This window comes from Zeus faber, assembly GCF_960531495.2.
Source record: "Zeus faber genome assembly, chromosome: 12".
Classification (NCBI taxonomy): Eukaryota; Metazoa; Chordata; class Actinopteri; order Zeiformes; family Zeidae; genus Zeus; species Zeus faber.
This window is the reverse complement of record NC_137196.1, coordinates 9,601,131-9,620,170: the sequence shown is the minus strand read 5'-3', so window position 1 is coordinate 9,620,170 and position 19,040 is coordinate 9,601,131. Positions and strand designations below refer to the sequence as shown.

The following is a 19,040-nucleotide window of genomic DNA, read 5'->3' as shown; positions in this document are numbered from 1 at the left end:
CACTCCTGAAATAAATCACTCCATCCACAAAGTTTCTAACATTGGACAAACAGCATGACATTGGATTCCCATCATCCTAGACTTATTAAAATGCCCCAAATACCCCACAGTCCAATGAAAACACAGCAGGAACCCTGCCAATGGTTGGTTACATGTTCAGTTTTTATTGGACACAACAGTCACCAGGGCTACAAACATAAAGAAGCAGACATAGTGACGAGGTGAACACCTGGGGGGGAGGGGGGTGTCAGGCAGTGGGATTATGGGTAAAACACATTTACCCACAATCCTCGGCCTGAACTCCCAACAGCATCGAGGAAAAGATGGGACGTTTCTACCCCAGAGTGCTCTAGTGCGGAGGGGAGGAGCGATAAAAGGCGAGGAAAAGTAGCAAGATGGAGGGCGGGAAAAAGTAAGAACCATGCACTTCAAAACAGAGTACACGACTAGAGTTTGGTCGTTCCTAATCGTTCCAAAATTGTTTTTTTTTTTCCGTTGGAACATTGAACGACACCGACGCTGCACTGAAGGGGAGGCCCGGGACAAAAAGAAAATAACAAAAACGGCGGGAAACACGAGTCAGACCCCACTAAAAGCCCACGACAAGTAATTTTAAGACGAAGCTGGTCCGTTTTGTTGTTTTTTGTTTTTTTTTTAACCCATGTGCACATTATACTGAGATATATAGATATATTGAAACACCACCAGCAGGGGAGGGAAAGGGGGGGAGGAGGGGGTTTCACTCAGCAGAACTAGCGATTCTGCAACTGGAAATACTTCGGAACAACATGAACGACTCTTTCAAACCCCAATTAATTAGTAATAAAAAAACAACAAAAAAAAAAGGGGGGGGAGTAAGATAGTGAAGCGGTAACATTAAGGAATAGAGAAGGACGCCCCCATCTCTTCCCCCTCCCACCCCACCCCCCCACTCTGTAGAACACTCGTCACTATGGAGATATAGACCATGACGACGGGGGGTCACATTGTGCATATATCTCTACGGTACGGCCATATTTCATTTCCTCGTCGTCTTTGTTCAATTCATTCTCTGACAACTATTTGGGGGAAGGAGGGACAGGGGGGGTTGGGCCCAAGGAAGGAGGAGCAGAAGAAGAAGCAGGAAAACAAGGTTATGTGTAGGAGGAAGGATGGGGTAAATAGGGGGTAGTTTTTGGGGGGGGTGGGGGTCTCGCTGCTCGGAGGGCCCGGGGGGGTTGGGGGGGTGGGGGCTAAACATTAGCAGCGGGTTTCATAGATGCCCGAGCGCCCGATGTAGCGCACCCATTTGATGACGTCGTGGTCACTGTAGTTCAGCTTGGACTCAAACACCTTGAGGTAGCGAACCTTCAGGCCGGAGGGCGCGAAGGGCACCTGCGGGGGGGGGGGTGTGGTTCAGCGTATGGAAATCATCAGTCCACCTGAAGTTCTATCCAGCTCAACACTCCATAATTGCTATATATAGTTAAAAGCTATTTTATATGGAGCTTAACACTCAGTAGTTACTCTACATATTCAATATCTCAGTCTCATAAGGTGGTCGTGTATTATTACACTCTTATGAGCTCATACCCTGTTAGTGGCTTAAAAAAAAAAAATAATAAATTTAAAAAAAGGCCAATGACATCACATAGCAACTTGGTCCATGTGCCCTCACCTCAAAGTTCATGGAGATGGGAGGACGCGCCCACTTCTTCTTATCGTTAGTGGGCAGGAGCTCGATCTCAGCGCTGATCTGGGACTCCTTCATCCCGGCCATGCGCTTGATCCTGGAGGGAAAACCGCCCAAAAAACAAAGTCATTACTGCTTCATACAAAAAAAATAATAATAAAAAAATTTAGATATATATATTTTGTGTGTGTGTGTAAATGAGATACAAAGACGTGCTGCCACGTACTTCCACACAATGGCGTTCTCGCTGGCCTTATACTTGGCTTTCCCCTTCATGCAGATGACCTGCACGCCGCTGGTGTTGAGGGGTGTAGGGATACGCACCTGCACACAGGACACACGGTTACATAACAACAGAAGAATATCACACAAGGTCCAACGATGGAAACATAATGCACATTTAAAGAAAACTTTCAGGGATTTATTTAACCGATAGTCAGCAATGTCTCTACTTGAAATAAGTAGAACAAGGACCAGATGTAGTCAAACGTCAAAGTGTATTTTCTTTTAAACCAAAGATGTTTCACCAAAGGTAAAACCCGTCCTTCATTTTCCTTTTTGAAAAGCACACCTACAGTCTTTGTCCGACTCATTTTCCCCAAGAGACTGGTGCCAGAGCCAACAACCTTTTATTACCCTTGTTCACCTCTGAATATTTTTTATTTATCAGCGCAATCTGCAGACATCTCTTGTCAACTCACCTTAAACACTCAAACTACACAACAACAAAAACTCTATTTTTAGATCCAATCATTTCCAGGTGTTTTTCATTGTTTAAAGCTCAACTCAAATGAGGTCCGTTCAAAGACTCCAGGTCAGCAGGTTCATCTTCAGATCATATCAATATTAACTTGTGTTTATTTTAGTGAAGTAAAACGACCAATGCAAACGGACTATCGACAACGATTGCAGAGTGTGTCTGCGGCAAGGCGCAAGAACCCACGTGGCCTGAAGATCCACCAGGCCAGGATGAAATGCTTGCAGAAGGAGCATCTGGGACAGCGCGCACAGACCCCCCCTGGTGAGACGCAGGAGGAGCCAGGCCCGGAGTCACCCCACAGTGCTCGGAGCCTCCGTGAACCAGTAGCCCCAGACCCAGGCAGAGTAACCGATCATCGTCGGGCAAGTGGCCTCCGGCCAGTAAGGACAAACGGTGGCTCCAGTTCGATGATGATGTGGACAATATCCTAGAAGCAGCAGCCAAGGCCGAAGCAGACAGGAAACTCAAAACCATGGCAATCATCATCATCATCATCAGCCGACCACCATCTCCGAAACACCTACAGTGATGCTGCTTGGGAGGAAGACCTAGGTCCCTATAGACCTTTGATAGACCCCCCAGGACCCACCACCGTCCCAGACTCCTTCACCAGCAGTGGAAGATCCTGAGGGTTATCTGGAGGAGGGGAAAGGTAGTCCAAAAATGGAGATTTGCAGAAGGTGCAGTTCAAAACCATCTCGCTGTTCAGCGTTGAGGGGAAGATATTCTTCGCCATCCTATCCCGTAGGTTGACAGAGTTCCTCCTGAAGAATGAGTACATCGATACCTCTGTACAGAAGGATGGAATCCCAAAGGTTCCAGGATGCCTCGAGGGTGTGGTCACGCAGTTGATCAGAGATCAAGAGGGAAAGGGAAAGGAGACCTAGCAGTGCTGTGGCTCGACCTCACCAATGCTTATGGATCCATTCCACATAAGCTGGTGGAAACAGCACTGGATTGGCACCATGACCCAGGTAAAATCAGGGACCTCATCTTGGACTACTACAAGCTGAGAGTCACCTCTGGGGCAGCCACATCCGAGTGGCATCGGCTGGAGAACGGGATCATCACAGGATGATGTACGATTTCAGTGATCCTCTTTGCCTTGGCCATGAACATGCTGGTCAAGTCAGCCGAAGTGGAGTGGACAGGTCCACTCACCAAGTCTGGAGTCCGCCAGCCCCCCATCAGAGCCTTTGTGGACGACCTGACAGTTATAACAACGTCGGTGCCGATGGATCCATCTGGGCTCGGATGTGTTTCAAGCCTGCAAAATCAAGGTCCCTGGTGCTCAAGAGAGGGAAAGTGACAAACAAGTTCCGCTTCTCTCTGGACGGCACCCAGATTCCATCATTCACCGAGGAACCAATCAAGGGCCTCGGCAAGACCTTTGATTGCACATAAAGGCCACAAATCGGGAGCTGGAGGCGTGGCTGACAGCCGTGGACAAATCGGGTCTGCCTGGTAAATTCAAGGCCTGGATTTACCAGCACGGTGTTCTCCCCAGGATTCTGTGGCCCCTCCTTGTGTACGAGTTCCCAATAACAACAGTGGAGGGCTTCGAGAGGAGGATCAGCTGTTACCTCCGTAGATGGCTGGGACTGCCACGAAGCCTGAGTAGCATCGCTCTGTACGGGCAGAACAACAAGCTGAAGCTCCCCATAAGCAGCCTGAATGAGGAGTTTATGGTTACCAGTGCAAGAGAGGTGCTGCAGTACAGGGAATCCAGTGACCAGAAAGTCTCCCAGGCTGGCATCGTAGTCAGGACTGGGAGGAAATGGAGGGCAAGGGAAGCAGTCGAGCAGGCTGAGTCACGCTTGCGTCACAGCGTGCTGGTCGGCCCAGTGGCATCTGGACGAGCGGGGCTTGGTAGCGTTCCAACCACATGCAAGACAAGGCCCTGGGCAAAGACAGACGCCGACTGGTCCAAGAGGAGGTGAGAGCTGGCGTGGAGGAACTGTGCGCTAGCCAGATGGTGGGGATGCGACAGCAAGGCGCATGGACAAGATGGGAACAGGCGGTGGACCGCAAGATCTCCTGGTCCGAGCTTTGGCAAGCGGAGCCTTACCGGATCAAGTTCCTGATCGCATCCGTCTATGACGTCTTACCCAGCCCATCCAATATCTTCTGCTGGGGCAAGGTCGACACACCATCATGTCCCTTGTGTCTCAGAAGAGGAACGCTAGAGCACATCCTCAGCTGTTGCCCAAAAGCCCTTGGAGAAGGGCGCCACACTTGGCGCCACGACCAGGTGCTGAAGGCCATAGCAGAAGCCATCTTCACCAGCATCATCCAGGACAAGCCTCTCCGACCAGCAAGGCAGGCGATTGCGTTCGTCTGAGCAGGGGAGAAGCCTAAGCCCCAGCAAAGGGGAGCAGTGGGACTCCTTGGTACCGTGCCGGACTGGCAGATGAAGGCCGACCTGGGGAAGCAGCTCAGATTCCCAGAGCACATCCTGGAAACCACCCTGAGACCAGACATAGTTCTGTTCTCAGATTCAACAAAGCAGGTGGTTCTTCTGGAGCTGACAGTCCCCTGGGAGGAGCGTATGGAAGAGGCCAATGAGAGGAAGCGTGCCAAGTACGCCGACTTATTGGAGGAGTGCCGCAGATGGGGGTGTCGTGCCCGGTGTGTGCCCATCGAGGTGGGCTGTAGAGGCTTCGCAGTACGATCTCTCTGCAAAGCATAGAGCCTGCTTGGCATCACAGGGGCACGGCAGAGAAAGGCCATCAAAACTACAACAGAGGCAGCTGAGAAGGCCTCTAGATGGCTGTGGATGAAGAGGGATGATCCGTGGGCACATGCTACATGGACACAAGTTGGGACTTGATCAACCCCGGCTGGGTCGCCTTGGTAAGGGTGTATGATGTTGAAAGACCCGAAACACCCAATGACCCCAGGTTCCATCACTGATGATGTGTCTAGGTGCATCAATAGATGTATATTAAAGTACTAGTGTTTAGAGTTAGCTTTAAAAAGGTTTCCTATATTTAAGTTAATTCTAGGTTGAAGGTAGTGTATATTGCCATTACTTCTAGCTTATTGTTGATTTCTGGGCTTATTTTATTGTTTATATTAATTCCAGGTTTACACTTATTGTCTATCAACATGTTATTGTAATAGCCAATTTTAAATGTTATCTCAGGTTTATAGTAACTGTAGGATTATATCCATTGTTTATTCCCTATTTTTCCATCTTCAAGTTGATTCTTAGTATTACTGTATATTGTAAATTTTTCAGATAATCATCAGATTTTCTTGCATATTGCTATTTTCTTTTCCATTATTATTATTATTATTATCATCATCATCATCATCATCTATTTTGATGTGAGCTGCTTTGGTTCATCTGGAGCAATGCTGAGAACCCTTCCGTCGACAGTATTTTGTTTTTCCCTTTTGTGCGTCCAGCACACCCTCTCACCTCGATCTTCTGGGCGAGCAGCGAGGGCTTGAAGTTGGACTTGATGACCACCTTGACCTCCAGCTTGGTGCGTCCCACCTCCCGAACCAGGGGAATGACGCGGAACGGCAGGATGATGTCCTTTGTGGTACGATACCTGCAAACACAGGAGGAATAAAAAAATCGAATCAAATCAAACAAAAAGGTGTGTTTCTGCTTCCCCTGGAGTTCACAGCCGCTCACATTCAAAAAGGAAAATTTAAAAAACCACGACGAAGCACCAACCTCATGAGCTCGTACTCGCCGTCGGGGGGGATGAAGCTGATGCTACGCTCCGAGTCAAACTTGCTGAGGCGGACACACTGGTGGAAGGTGCAGTCGTCGATGGCTATGGACTGCTTCCCGCTGCCGGGGGAAAAAAAAGAAAAAGAAAAAGATCAGCACAGCTCGTCTGCACCCAACTGGTTATAAACTTCTACCGCTCACACGCAGGGTACCCACAAAAGGTACCAGCACAGTTTCTGGCTCCACCTTAAAAAGGATACGTTCGCGGTTTCCCCTCCAAACCAGACCTTGTTAGAATGTTGGTCCATTTTAACCACAAAAAAAAAATCAAAAATTAAAATTAAAAGGAATGCTTTGTTAGTGAGAACATTACAAAGCGGCTGCAGCTTCTCACTGCGCTTCAACTGAAATGTTTAAGCCTGACAAAAACATGAAATCTTGTTTTACAAAATAGGAAACTCACAATATCAAAAAACATATGTTAGGGGGTTAATACTCCTGTCGTGCCCCTGACCAAGGCACCGGGCGCTGTCCTGGCTGTAAGACAGGTCAAATGCAGAGCACTTTGATGCTCTCACCTCAGCTTTCGCTTTTCTCTCTCACGTCTCTCTAAAAATTGACATTTAGGCTAAGTAAAAAATGAAGAGCCAGCAAAGGTATCTGGCATATACCTGGCTTAATAATAACAATAATAATCGTCAACATCTTCATCAGGAAGATCTGTGCATAGCTTAACACTAATTGGCCAAAATAGAACTGAATAACAACCAAATGTCCGTGGCCACATACGTACATTTTTAAGTAACTAAAGTATACCTGCGGTCATGGATATTCATCCTGCAAAGTGGTCAATATAAAACAAAGCAAATGTCTCATTCAAATAAAATGTTCCCTGTTGAGTTAAGTGTATTCTCTTGACACATTTGCACATGGCTCTTTGAAATGTTTATTTTTATTGGACAAACATTTTGGACATTTGGATATTGACATGCATCTTGCTCTGCTATGTCAACAACAAATCAGATCATATGAAGTAACAACACTTGAGGAGTCTTTTCACTAGATCTTACTCAAGTAATTATTTGGATGACTACCTTTACTTGAGTCATTATTATTTTAAAGCAACAGTACTTTCACTTGAGTAGTTTTTGTTGCTACTCTACCCACCCTCTGCATTTCAGTATAGGGGGATAACCTTCAGATGTTTTAATGTCACTACTTTTACTCTATTCTTCCTGTTCTTACTGCCTGGTTTAATTCTCTGTTTTAATATTGTTATTACATTTTTATAGTACTCCGTCATTGTATTTTATTTTGTTTCTTTTGGAAAGAGCTTTGTGCTCTATGCTTGGCAATGCTATGTAAATAAAATGTTCATCATTCCTTTATAACCTGAATCCCTTTTATCGTATGAATTATGAACCACTGCTGCATGAACATCAATAACTGAATAGCCTGAACACCAATAACACAAAAAGTAGCCTACTGTACATACCTCAACCTACGATTTCAAGTTATAGAGTCCAGTTTGCTAAGATTATTAACCACCGACTCATCAGTTTATCACACTATATGTTTCCCGTTTTGGGACATTTCACTTTCTCTCTCATTTTCCATGAGTTTTCCAGGACGGTACACACAAATCAGCTCTTCTGGCTACAACCTTGCAAACTTCAGAGACTAGAAACAGGAACCTACTGTAGCCAACATTACTTATTGGATAGGATGCGGCAATTGCAAAAAAGTGATTGATTGAAGTAGATATTCCAAAACTATAATGTGAGTTTCCCATTTGAAATGTTTTTGTTGTTGTTGTTGTTGTTTATTTACATATTTGCCCCATTAGACTGCATTGAAACAGTAAAACGCAGTCTACCCACCACAGGGTGGATTCTCAACACTAAAGCTTAGTTCACTGAGTTTATCTTATGAACCGTTATAAATGATGGGGAACAACAGTGAAACAATAATAAGCGTTTGGGTTGAAAAACAGCGAACCTATCCTTCAAGTTTAACAACACAAACACACACATATGCAGAAAGGGACACAACTGCTAGTATCACAACACAATGACTACGTTGTCTTGAGATGATTGTTGTGAAGCCCTGTTGGGTGTTTGGGTCGAGGTGTTAAAGAGTACGGGGGCAGGACTGTGCAAGGGGCATAAATCACTAAACTATGAGTTCTACCTAGGAGGAATCAACCAAGGGCGACTACATTCAGGACACAGGAAGGTGTGTTTGATTCAAGCTGCAACCGTGAGGACGCAAAAAGTGTGTCCTCAAGTAACCGTGAGGACCTCTCCAAATATTGAGTGAGACAAGGCAGCGTTGTGTGTGTGTGTGTGTGTGTGTGTGTGTGTGTGTGTGTGTGTGTGTGTGTGTGTGTGTGTGTGTGTAGGGGCAGTGGGTCAGGGCAGTTCACAGTACAGTACCTTCCTCCCCCTAAATCACTGAGGTACAGCACATAGAAAGAAAGGGAAAGAAAGGACAGATGCATCCAAAGGAAAAAAGGACAGAAAAAAAAATCTAAATACATTTAGAAAGCTAGAGTCATAAAAAGCAAGGCTAACAGTCAGTGCACGCACACAGAGACAGGGGCTGAATGGAAATACACTTTCTTAAAAAGCAGCAATGCATGTTAATTAAGTTTTCTGAAATTATATTAAAAAAAAAAAAAAAAAAAAAAAAACAACAACATTCGTTTGTTCACTATGAACAGATTAGCTCCTTGTGGAGAAGCATCATAAACTGAAGATTATAAAACACTGGATACACTTGTCAAATACACAGGAAATAGGCCAGAAATGACTATCTTTGTTGCCATTGGTCAAGACACACACACACACACACACACACACACACACACACACACACACACACACACACACACACACACACACACACACACACACACACACACACACACACACACACACACACACACACACACACACACACACACACACACACACACACGAATAGAAGAGTTGTTTGAACATTTTTGCTAACTTTATTTAAAATCTTTTAAGCATTAGATATACACATTGCGTATGCAACCTATATAAGCTATACAACAATTACGCACACCAAAACCAACACAACCTCTGTTAGGTTAATCGAGCATTATGTGAATATCCCAATAGAACTTAAGAATACTGAGACTACTGCAATTGCTACTTTTAACCCCCTAAAGAGTCATACTGCGTCACTCACCTCTTCCCGGCCTCGTCCGAAGCCCCTCCCTTGCCCTGCTTATCGATGACGATCTTGTCGTTCATGCCGAATTTGCACTCGGGCATTCCGCTCAGGTAGCTCTTCATCACCACGCGGCCAGACACGTGGGCACTAAGCACCTGGCCTGCAGTAAAACACAGGTTTACAGCTGCTTGACTGGGAACTGCTGCTGCTTACGAAAGAAACTTCACAATTAACTAGAGATGACAATAAGCTATGAGTGGCACTGACACAAAACTAAATCTGTAATCGAAACAAACTCACAAGCCGGCGGCCCTATGATTGAAAACACAGACCTGGTGAGGACATGGGCAGGTGGACACTATGAACTAAAACACAGACCTTGTGGAGACATGAGCAAGTTGACGCTCTCCAGCACATCCAGGAAGAGCTCGTTGCGCCGATACTTGATGCCCTCCCGACGCCAGCCGATCTGCCCCGTCACCTGACTGGTGATCTGAGACTGCTCCTCTTTTGTCTGAGAGGGGGATGAAGACGCAGGAGCGAACAAAATGAGAGGGAACGAGAAAGGATGAGAAAGATGGTAACACAGAAGTAGAAAAATGACTTTCTTTGACAATGGGGAGATAGCGGGTTGTCATTACCTGGTGCTGTGCGGTGGAAAGCCGGGATATAAAGCACCACGTCAGGCCAGGAAAAGAGGGATTGGAGGGAAATAGAGAAGCAGCATTTTAAAAACACATATCACAATTGCTTTAACGGTTATTGAAATGCTGAAAGAAAAACTAACTAATTATCTGTCCTGCCTAGAAATGGATTCATTACCTGTCCCTTGATGCCCTGCTGGGTGATGAAGGTCTTTAGTGCACCCGTTTCAGAGTTCTGGGGATAGCCAAAGTCCAGGATCTCTGTGTGTGTACACACACACACACACACACACACACACACACACACACACACACACACACACACACACACACACACACACACACACACACACACACACACACACACACACACACACACACACACACACAATGAACAACTAGGAGGATCTGGCAACAGAGAGCAAAAAATAAGAAAAACTTAAAGCGGCAATAGACAACAGATTTTACTCATAAAGTTATTTACACAGTCCAATGGCTACAGAATAATGACATCATCATTCCCTATATCACTCGATATCACTATGGAATTAGGACTGCCACCGGGTACGAACTCCCGGGAAAAATGAATGATCGATTTATGGCACAAAAGAAGTGACCATTGTGGGGTTAAGGGAGTGACTGATAAAGTCTATCCTGTGCACGGTTACACGTGTGGCTTCATTGTTACATTAAAAAACACACACAAAAAAAACCCCTCACGGTTATTATTGGCTTTGTGCCAGGCAGTGTGTGTGTTTTTCTTCCCTCACCAGTGGAGACTTAACAGTGGAGATTGGCGGTGCAGCCCAATGTTTTTTGTTAAAATTCCGGGAAAATAAAAACCGAGAGTGGGGAATAATAGAGAAAAATGCAGGAAGATTGTGAGGAGAATGGAAGGGTTGACAGCTACACATTTGACACAGAACTTGGCACTAAGGAAAACATAAAGCGGTTCCGGTTGTCTTTGCGACAGCGGTGCAAACAATACCACTTGGAAATGCTGGGGGGGGGGGGGGGGGGGGGGTCGAAAGGTTGTCTATTGCCCCTTTGATATAGATTGTTTGTTTTCCCGGTTACTCTGCAAAGAGAAGCTCGGATCAAGGATCAATTATGACAAATATTTGATTAAGCTAAGATGGCTAAAGTTTGAAGCCAACCCTGTTAATGTATGGGCTGGTTTAAACATGTTTGTGTTTTTAAATTTGATTAATCATATACCTTTTGTGGCTTCTTGCTTCTCGAAGGGATTTCAGAGAGATAATCTGACGAGGTCAAACTACGATGCCTTGTCCAAGCACATTAAACAACAGATTAACAAGGTGCTGGCCAACAACTTAATGGATTCAAGTAACTTGTAATCTGTGTACAGGCAAATTCAAATATTAAAGTACATTGTCTTCAACCTGTGAGAGCCAAACAATGGTGATATTGCAGGGCTTTGACACTTACTTTTCTCCCCAAGGAGCACGTGTGCTCCTAAATGGAAAAATGTAGGAGCGCTGAAGAACTTCAGGGACGCAATGAAAAATTGTCAAATAATGTGTCTTGCCTTAATAAGGGGATACTTAATTTATTTTAAGACAAAAAGTACAATAGGTTTTCAATTAATTCTGCTTCAAACTGTATTAATAATTATGTAATATTTGCTTTAAACTGTATAAACATCACAAAGGGTATTAACACCTCTATAATAAAGTAGTTCTTAGTTCTAGACGCCAAAAAAAGTCTGCTCAGTACGTTTTGACACAAAGGATATAACAAAAATAGTGTTGTTTATTTTATTAATACAATAACAAGCAACCGGGCAGCTTTATAACAATTTAATAAATATAAAAATCTACATTTCTGATAAAACTCACAAAAGTTTAAATTCTAAAAAATTTACATTTGATGTTGCCTATTCATATATCAGAGCCTGTATGTCCTAGAGGAAGTTGTGGCTATTCAGAAGGTACATTTTTTGGCATAGACGTGATTAGATCTGCCCCCAGTAACTGAATTTTAATTCCAATAACTATCCAGAATCATGTTCAATTTCTCACGGTTATAACAATCAAAATTTCATGAAAATCGGTTCAGAATTAAAGAGGACCTATTCATCTCCTTTTCACCAAGTAAATATATGGGCTGAGGCCCACAAAACATTTTAAAGTTTTTTGCTGAAAATACCACTGAGATTATGAATTTCAGCCATTCTAACATGCGTCCAATCCACCTTGTTTGAAAACCGGCTGTTTCGGTTGGTGGAACCACCCTTCCAAGGCCCCTGGTTCTGTGAGCCAATGGGGTATGAGCTTTACTCCAGGATGAGTGTCTCTCTCAATACACATTGTATAGCCGATCTTGACCGCCCCAGTATGGCAGACGCATAGTGGCGACATACAGCAGCGGCCAATGAGGTATCTATGATTGCTGGCAGTGGTTACCACGTGACTTCTCTTTACAGCACGTCACGCTATGTTGCTGCTACTTTAAGACATGTTGTGAATAAACTGTGGTTACAGTGGCTTTAACTGCAACAAGTGCGTTTTACCGTGGCGTTTGAGTTGGATGTTCATCAGCCGGTAAATATTGGATCAGTACAGCCATAGCTGTTATCAATTTTTTTTGTTGAAAAATTGCTGAATTATTTCACACTTTTTACTGGCACACATGCTCCTAAATATATTTTACAGTTCGCGTACATCTATTTTTAGTCGCAAGTATGAGTGAAACACTGTCGAGCCCTGTATTGACAAACTGTAATTACTGCACCGGCGCCTTAAAGACAATATTTAACTACACCATAATGACCAAAATCCTAGACGATATCTAGTCTCATATCACAATATGGATATTATAATGATATATCGACGAGCCCTGACTGAGGATAAACTATTGGGAAGAGTGGAACCCGTGCTCGCTCACCGTCCAGCAGCTCATAGATCAGGACAAAGTTGTTCTTGATGTTCTCCTCGCTGATCTTGCCGAAGTAGGCGGCCATGACGTCGCACATCTTGTAGAGGAACTCGAACACCATGGCAGCGTTGACATTCTGCTTGGTGACGGCCGCCAGCCAGATGTTGGAGCGCTTGACGTGGAAGAAGCTGGTGCGAGCGATGTTGGTGACTGGGGAGCGCACCTGCTGCCGGGCGTGGATCACGTTCACACGGAACGCGTCCACCGCGTTACGCCTGGGCCCCGACAGAGGAGAAGGAAAGAAGGAGGGACAGAGAGAGAAGGAAGGAAAATAGATATTTGTGTTAAAAGTTGAGGGAAAAAGAGTGGGACTATAATCAAGAAAAAAAAAAGAGTATGTAATTAAATAAATAATTAAAATAAACCCTACACCAAAGCTTGTGTGAACCAAAATTTTCAGATCACAAAACAGGTTGTCATCGAGTCATACCACTTTTATTTTTATTGGCTATTTAGCAAGATGCGTCCATCTACCCATCTCAAAACTCCATGTGCAAAATAATTTATTTTTCCTCAAATGCTTCTGAAACCCTTGGAATTCTGACACAAAGACAAAAATAATGTATTTTAAATTTGAGAACTCAAGGAAGAAAAGAGGTGTTAGTGTTTGTATAAATGCCGATTTCAATACTTCTCAGATGAGAGAAGTACTTTCTTACGGCTTTCCCCAAAGCATCCCAGCATTGCTCTCAGAATGTTAAGCCATAATTTATATTGGCCATTAAACAAACTGTTGTGGTTCCGGAAGACTAAACACCAAATTGGTTTTAAAACAACTTAGTGCTGGCGGGCTTTTTGGCAGCACGAGTTTATTCCAGAGGAAAATGGCTTTCTTCAGCGATGCCGAGCTGGGGTACTGTCAGTGCAATATAAATAACAGGGCTTGTTGAGGAAGATGAGCGCACGCTCAGTGAAGACCTTCGAACCAATCCAAGATGGATGTGAGAGAGCTGGAAAGGATAAACCACCTAGGGTTGGAATGCCAATTTAGCTGAGATTAATAAGAACCCTTATGAACCCTCTCACTGAAAATGCAAAACCAGGGGTTGGAACTAATGTTTTCACAACAAAGCAACAGAAAATATATACAGGGGAAACTGAGAAAATTACCACCTTTGCTTAATCCGTCTTCTGTGAAAATACCCGGGTATATAGACAAATAGACAACATCCCCACAATGATCTGTATCACCACTACTGGCTATAAAGGCAGTGATGTAATAAAGCAATGATGCAATGGAATGAGTGATTAAAAAGCTTTGCATCCATTCTTCACTCTGGATATTGCCAATATAGGCTTTACAGGCATTGTTTAAACACATCATTATCAGTCTTTCGATGAGAACCACATGTAAAAATGCTGCCCTTAAATGAATTCATTGCGATGCAAGAAGCTGCCAAATCTTCAACTGAGTGGACCAGGACACAAAAGTAGCAGCCTAAATGACTCCTTCAGCCCATTGCGTAACGTTGGATGTAAGTTCCCCCGTTGGAATAGCCGTTAAAATGAAGTGACTTCAATCTACGATGCTGTCGTCTTTGTGTGCGTCGTCCACACACTGAAAGATACTTCAACCAACACATATCACACTTATTATGAATGAACCCCTTCGGGCCCACAACCGAATTTGCCGCGGTTTTTAGGAAATGATACGACTTCAGCGCACCTTCTGTGAGACAAGCTAGGAGGAAATAAAGAGGATGAGAGGTCTCAGAGCACCATGGCATCCCATGCTCAGGTCACATGCTCAGGTCCTTCAGAGCCGTTTGTCAGAGAGGCTACGTTCACGAGGAGAACGGACAGAGACAGATTGGTCGGTCGCTTCATTTCTTTGCAAGTTAGCGGGCCGATCGTCTCTTAATCTGGTGCTCTACTGGCCGCTGGAATGCCGGGTCAGGTGACATGCTGAAGAGATGGTCAGGAGGGGGTTGCAGTGAGGTCAGAGGTCATGCGCTTGGAGGGGTTTGGGGTGGGTGGAGTCAGGGGTGGGGAGGAGGGGCTTGGCTGCCTCGTTGCCATGAGAGGAGAGGGTCATGCTTGGAAAAGGCTCGAGCATCTCTTACCTATTCCTACAGGGGCCGAGATGAGGAGATGGAGGGAAAAGGAATGGTGAAAAAACAGATAAAGAGAGGAAAGAAGGATGACGTAAAAAAGAAGAGGAGAGAGACATAAATGCACAGAGAGACATTTTCGTGCATTATGCTCGCGACATGGTTTCAAGACGGTGTCAACTGGTCAGCCGCTGGGTACCACGACATGATCGTTTCGGAGAACTGTCTACACGTTCGTTGCAGGAACTGTATTGCCAATGGTCTCATAATGTCCTATTAAATATACACTTGCGCTGAGGATTTGTTGGATCTTTTTAATAGACTGCAATTGTCACTACAGCACAATCCAAAGGCCCCGTCAGTGTAACGGACTTCTAGGCCTTTGATGCCCGTCCAACAACATGGTTGTCCTAAACACACTGGCAGGATGGTGTCGAGTGGGACCGGTTAGTCTTTCACTGTGGCCACACACACACACACACACACACACACACACACACACACACACACACACACACACACACACACACACACACACACACACACACACACACACACACACACACACACACACACACACACACACACACACACACACACTAAAAAAGGTTCCTTAACACTTGTGCATTAAAGTTATACCAATATATAGTGAAAAGGACCCTTTACAGAGAACCTCCCTACTTGGTGCCCCACCTCTGGCTCTCAGAGGAGAAGAGGCATTTACTCAACTGCCAAATGAAAAATGGTGTTATGGACATATATGTATGGACATACCTGCAATCACATTCTTGATATCATGTTCGGAAAAGCACTAAAATGACAGGTCATTGCCAAGAACACAACATCAACAAAGACTGTATGGAAAGTAGCACGGATAGAGGCAGAAAACACGCATTGACGAATGCATTATAATTCATAGCGATGCAATGAAGGTCAGCCTTGAAACTTCAGCTCCTTATCGGTCAGTGTACAAACTAGACTCCCGTCTGGGCCAAAGGCAGTTTGCTCCGTTCTGTCGCGTGGCCAAACACAACAGAGATAGATAGGGGTAGAGGGACCCCCCCAGAAGAACATCTCACAAACCCAAGGTGTGTGGATTTATCCCTTTCCGCCTCCTTTGCTTGTCTAACCCATGACCATGGTGAGTACTTAAAAAGACGGAGAAGATTGTACATCTGAATTAATAGGCAACACTACTTCATAACCGTAGCTTCCCTGGATTATGAGCACATTCAAGTCATCTCTGTAAAGATTTTAAATACTTAAGCTAAATTCAATATGTATACAACATTTCTGCATATTGTGTGTAGCGGTATTCCCAGCTATACACAGCTCATGACTAAAATATATACCCCACACAGACATCTAGATTGCAGTTTTTTGTTATTGGCACAACCCACACCTAGTGAAGTCACCTTAATCTATCAAAGCAGAAAACCCAACCATTTGCGGGTTTTTCCTTTTAAACTGCTACGCATATCTGAATATCAAACATCTATCTCTGCACACACAAGCAGAGGTACAAGCCACAGAGTTAATCATTAAAAACAACGTCAGTGGACAGAAGGATTTCCTTGATGTCACAATGTGATTGGCAAATACTAAAACCTACTTTATCCTCTATCCAATGGGCATTATACACAAAATAAGAAAACAGGTTAGAATCACTTTGAACCTAAAATAACGAACAATTAAGGTGAATGAATGTTAGGTTACGCATTACAGAGGACCGACACCTCTACGCTCACCCTGGACTGGGCCAAAGTAAAAAGAGCCCAGTTCCACGCCACTCACCCTATGTCATCACGGTAGACGCGGGAGATAAGGACCTCCCCCTTATGGTTGTAGATGAACAGTCCTCCGATCATCGTGGCTGCTCTTCACTCCCGAATGGCCATGGTGAGAAAAAACACACCCCACCTGGAGAGGAGAGGAGAGGAAGGGAGAGATCTGAGTGAGGAAGTGCAGAAAGGAAACAGGAACATTGAAAAAGTGAAATCTGCAGACTGGGTGAGAGAGAGAGATAGAGCAGCCACAACACAGGGGGACATTTGTCCCTCACATCCGCTGGTGCACACATCACCCCACTTCCAGCTCAATGCCCCACCGCCCCCCCCCATCAAGCTGAGCCACTGTGGCGACTCAGAGTGGGGACAACACACACCGATGCGTACACATATTCCTCAGGAATCACCCACCTACTCAACCCAAAAGACTATATCGGGCTTACCACTGTCACATCCAGGCTCAAAATGCTGATATTTGCATCTGCGTTTCAGTGAATGATCCGCACTTCAACCGTTTTACATTTGCTCTAATTTCTAACAGCAACACAGTCAAATTGGGTTTCAGCCCTGCCATATTTGCATGCTTTAATTTCAATCCTATGATTTTATTACACCTTTTTACCTGTTTTTAAGCTTGTTATTCCTATGCTTATGTGTGTGTGTTTTCTATGCCAAATGTGGAACACTTTGAATTCTCTGTCCAAGTGTAAGAACAGTGCTATAGAAAACACTGCGTGGTTTTCCTTCCAGTGTACAATTCATTTGCCGTTCAATACCAAATGTAGGCTACCATGCAAAAATATGTCATTTAAACAGCATCAACATACTACATCCTAACATCAAAGCATCTGAACAATCTGTGGTGGTTCTATATTGAAGCCAAATGCCGCCTTCGAGATGCAGCCCTCCCTATAATGAAGGTTTCTTCTCCCATTCATGCAAGAGGGTTCTGGAAAAGTAGGACGGACATGGCTGACATCCTAGTGTGCGTGTCTGTGTGGACTGCAGGACATTTTAAATCAGACCCAGGTGCTCACTGCGAGGACAGACATTATGTCCAGGATTAGCAGAGGTCAGACATTTCTTGGTGGATCGGAGGAAGTGTCAGTGAGTCGTGACAAGGGGATACCAGCGCTAAGCGCTTTTAATCGGCCCCGAGTCAAGATGTCTGCCCGGCCGGCCCCATCGCCCTGACACCTTCATCACTCTTTCATATTTCTTCTACCTCCCCAATTGGAGCGAATTCACTCACATTCGCTTTCGGCATTCCCGTAGAGAGGAATTTAGCTTGACCTTCAGATAAGATGAGAGTGACGGGAGAAGACCAGAGCTATCGCCTAGCATCAAGCTAGCAAGCGGGACAGTTCTTTTCGTAGTGACGTGCTAGCGTTAGCATTAGCATTACCGGGCAAACGGAACTCTTCTTTTTTTTTTCTTTTTTTTTTTCCAATCGACCGAGAAAAGACGTTACAGCCAGCGCTACCGACATTATCCTCTCTCTGCTGTGATGCCCTTACCCTGGTTCTCTCGCTCGCTCGCTCGCCGCCGGCCCGTTTCCTTTTCCCTCGCCTCGGATGTATTTGACGGTTCGGTAGATTCCTCCGCTTCCAAGCCTCCTCCTCCTCTGGGTGTCAGCTGACCGACTGAACGGTCAGGAGGGAAAAGGCGGCTCAAGCCGCGCCCAGGCCTCCATTAAATGGACAGTCCACCAAAAACAGGCATTTATTTTCAATATTCAAATAATATAATGAATATTCATATTACCTAATGGATATTTATCAATATTATTGAATATTTTATTATAAAATAATATCAATATCATTACTTCTATTATGACTTATTTGTTTATATACCTTGGTACACACATATGTATTCAATTATAAAAAAAACAGATTTAAATAGTATCAGAATATCTGTCTTTATCTGAATAACATAATTTGTATGAATACATTTCATGTAATTAATATGAATAATAATATAATGAATATCTACACATTATAAATTGTTGTTTGCGGCCCTGTCCAGGCCCAGTTGTCACGATTACCCTCAGGCAGCTGCCAAGTGTACCTATCAGCAGATCAGGCCCTGCTTGTTACGATAAGCTGCATATCAGTCAGTTGTTTCATTCACAGTTCAGAGTTTTAGGAGTTAAACGTTTTCATTGACCAGTTCACCAAGCAAATCATTTAGCTTTCTATTGCAATAGCTTTCTTTTATTTTTATTTTTTAGCAACTCAAACAACTTAAACTTAATCTAATAAAATAAGTGACTTCACCAC

At 44.3% G+C, this 19,040-nt stretch overlaps 1 protein-coding gene across 1 annotated transcript; it reads right to left on the bottom strand.

Moving 5' to 3' along the window:
- Positions 1 to 143: 143 nt before the first annotated feature.
- Positions 144 to 18,397, bottom strand: LOC307238400 (AP-2 complex subunit mu-A). The gene is made up of 11 exons (XM_080011355.1): positions 18,279 to 18,397; positions 16,769 to 16,894; positions 12,873 to 13,138; positions 10,144 to 10,226; positions 9,700 to 9,835; positions 9,337 to 9,481; positions 6,121 to 6,240; positions 5,857 to 5,992; positions 1,899 to 1,996; positions 1,658 to 1,769; positions 144 to 1,374 (listed from the first exon to the last, which is right to left on the bottom strand). Exons 2-11 carry the CDS (start codon positions 16,840 to 16,842, stop codon positions 1,240 to 1,242), a joined length of 1,305 nt encoding a protein of 434 aa, XP_079867481.1. The 5' UTR covers positions 16,843 to 16,894; positions 18,279 to 18,397; the 3' UTR covers positions 144 to 1,239.
- Positions 18,398 to 19,040: the final 643 nt, after the last annotated feature.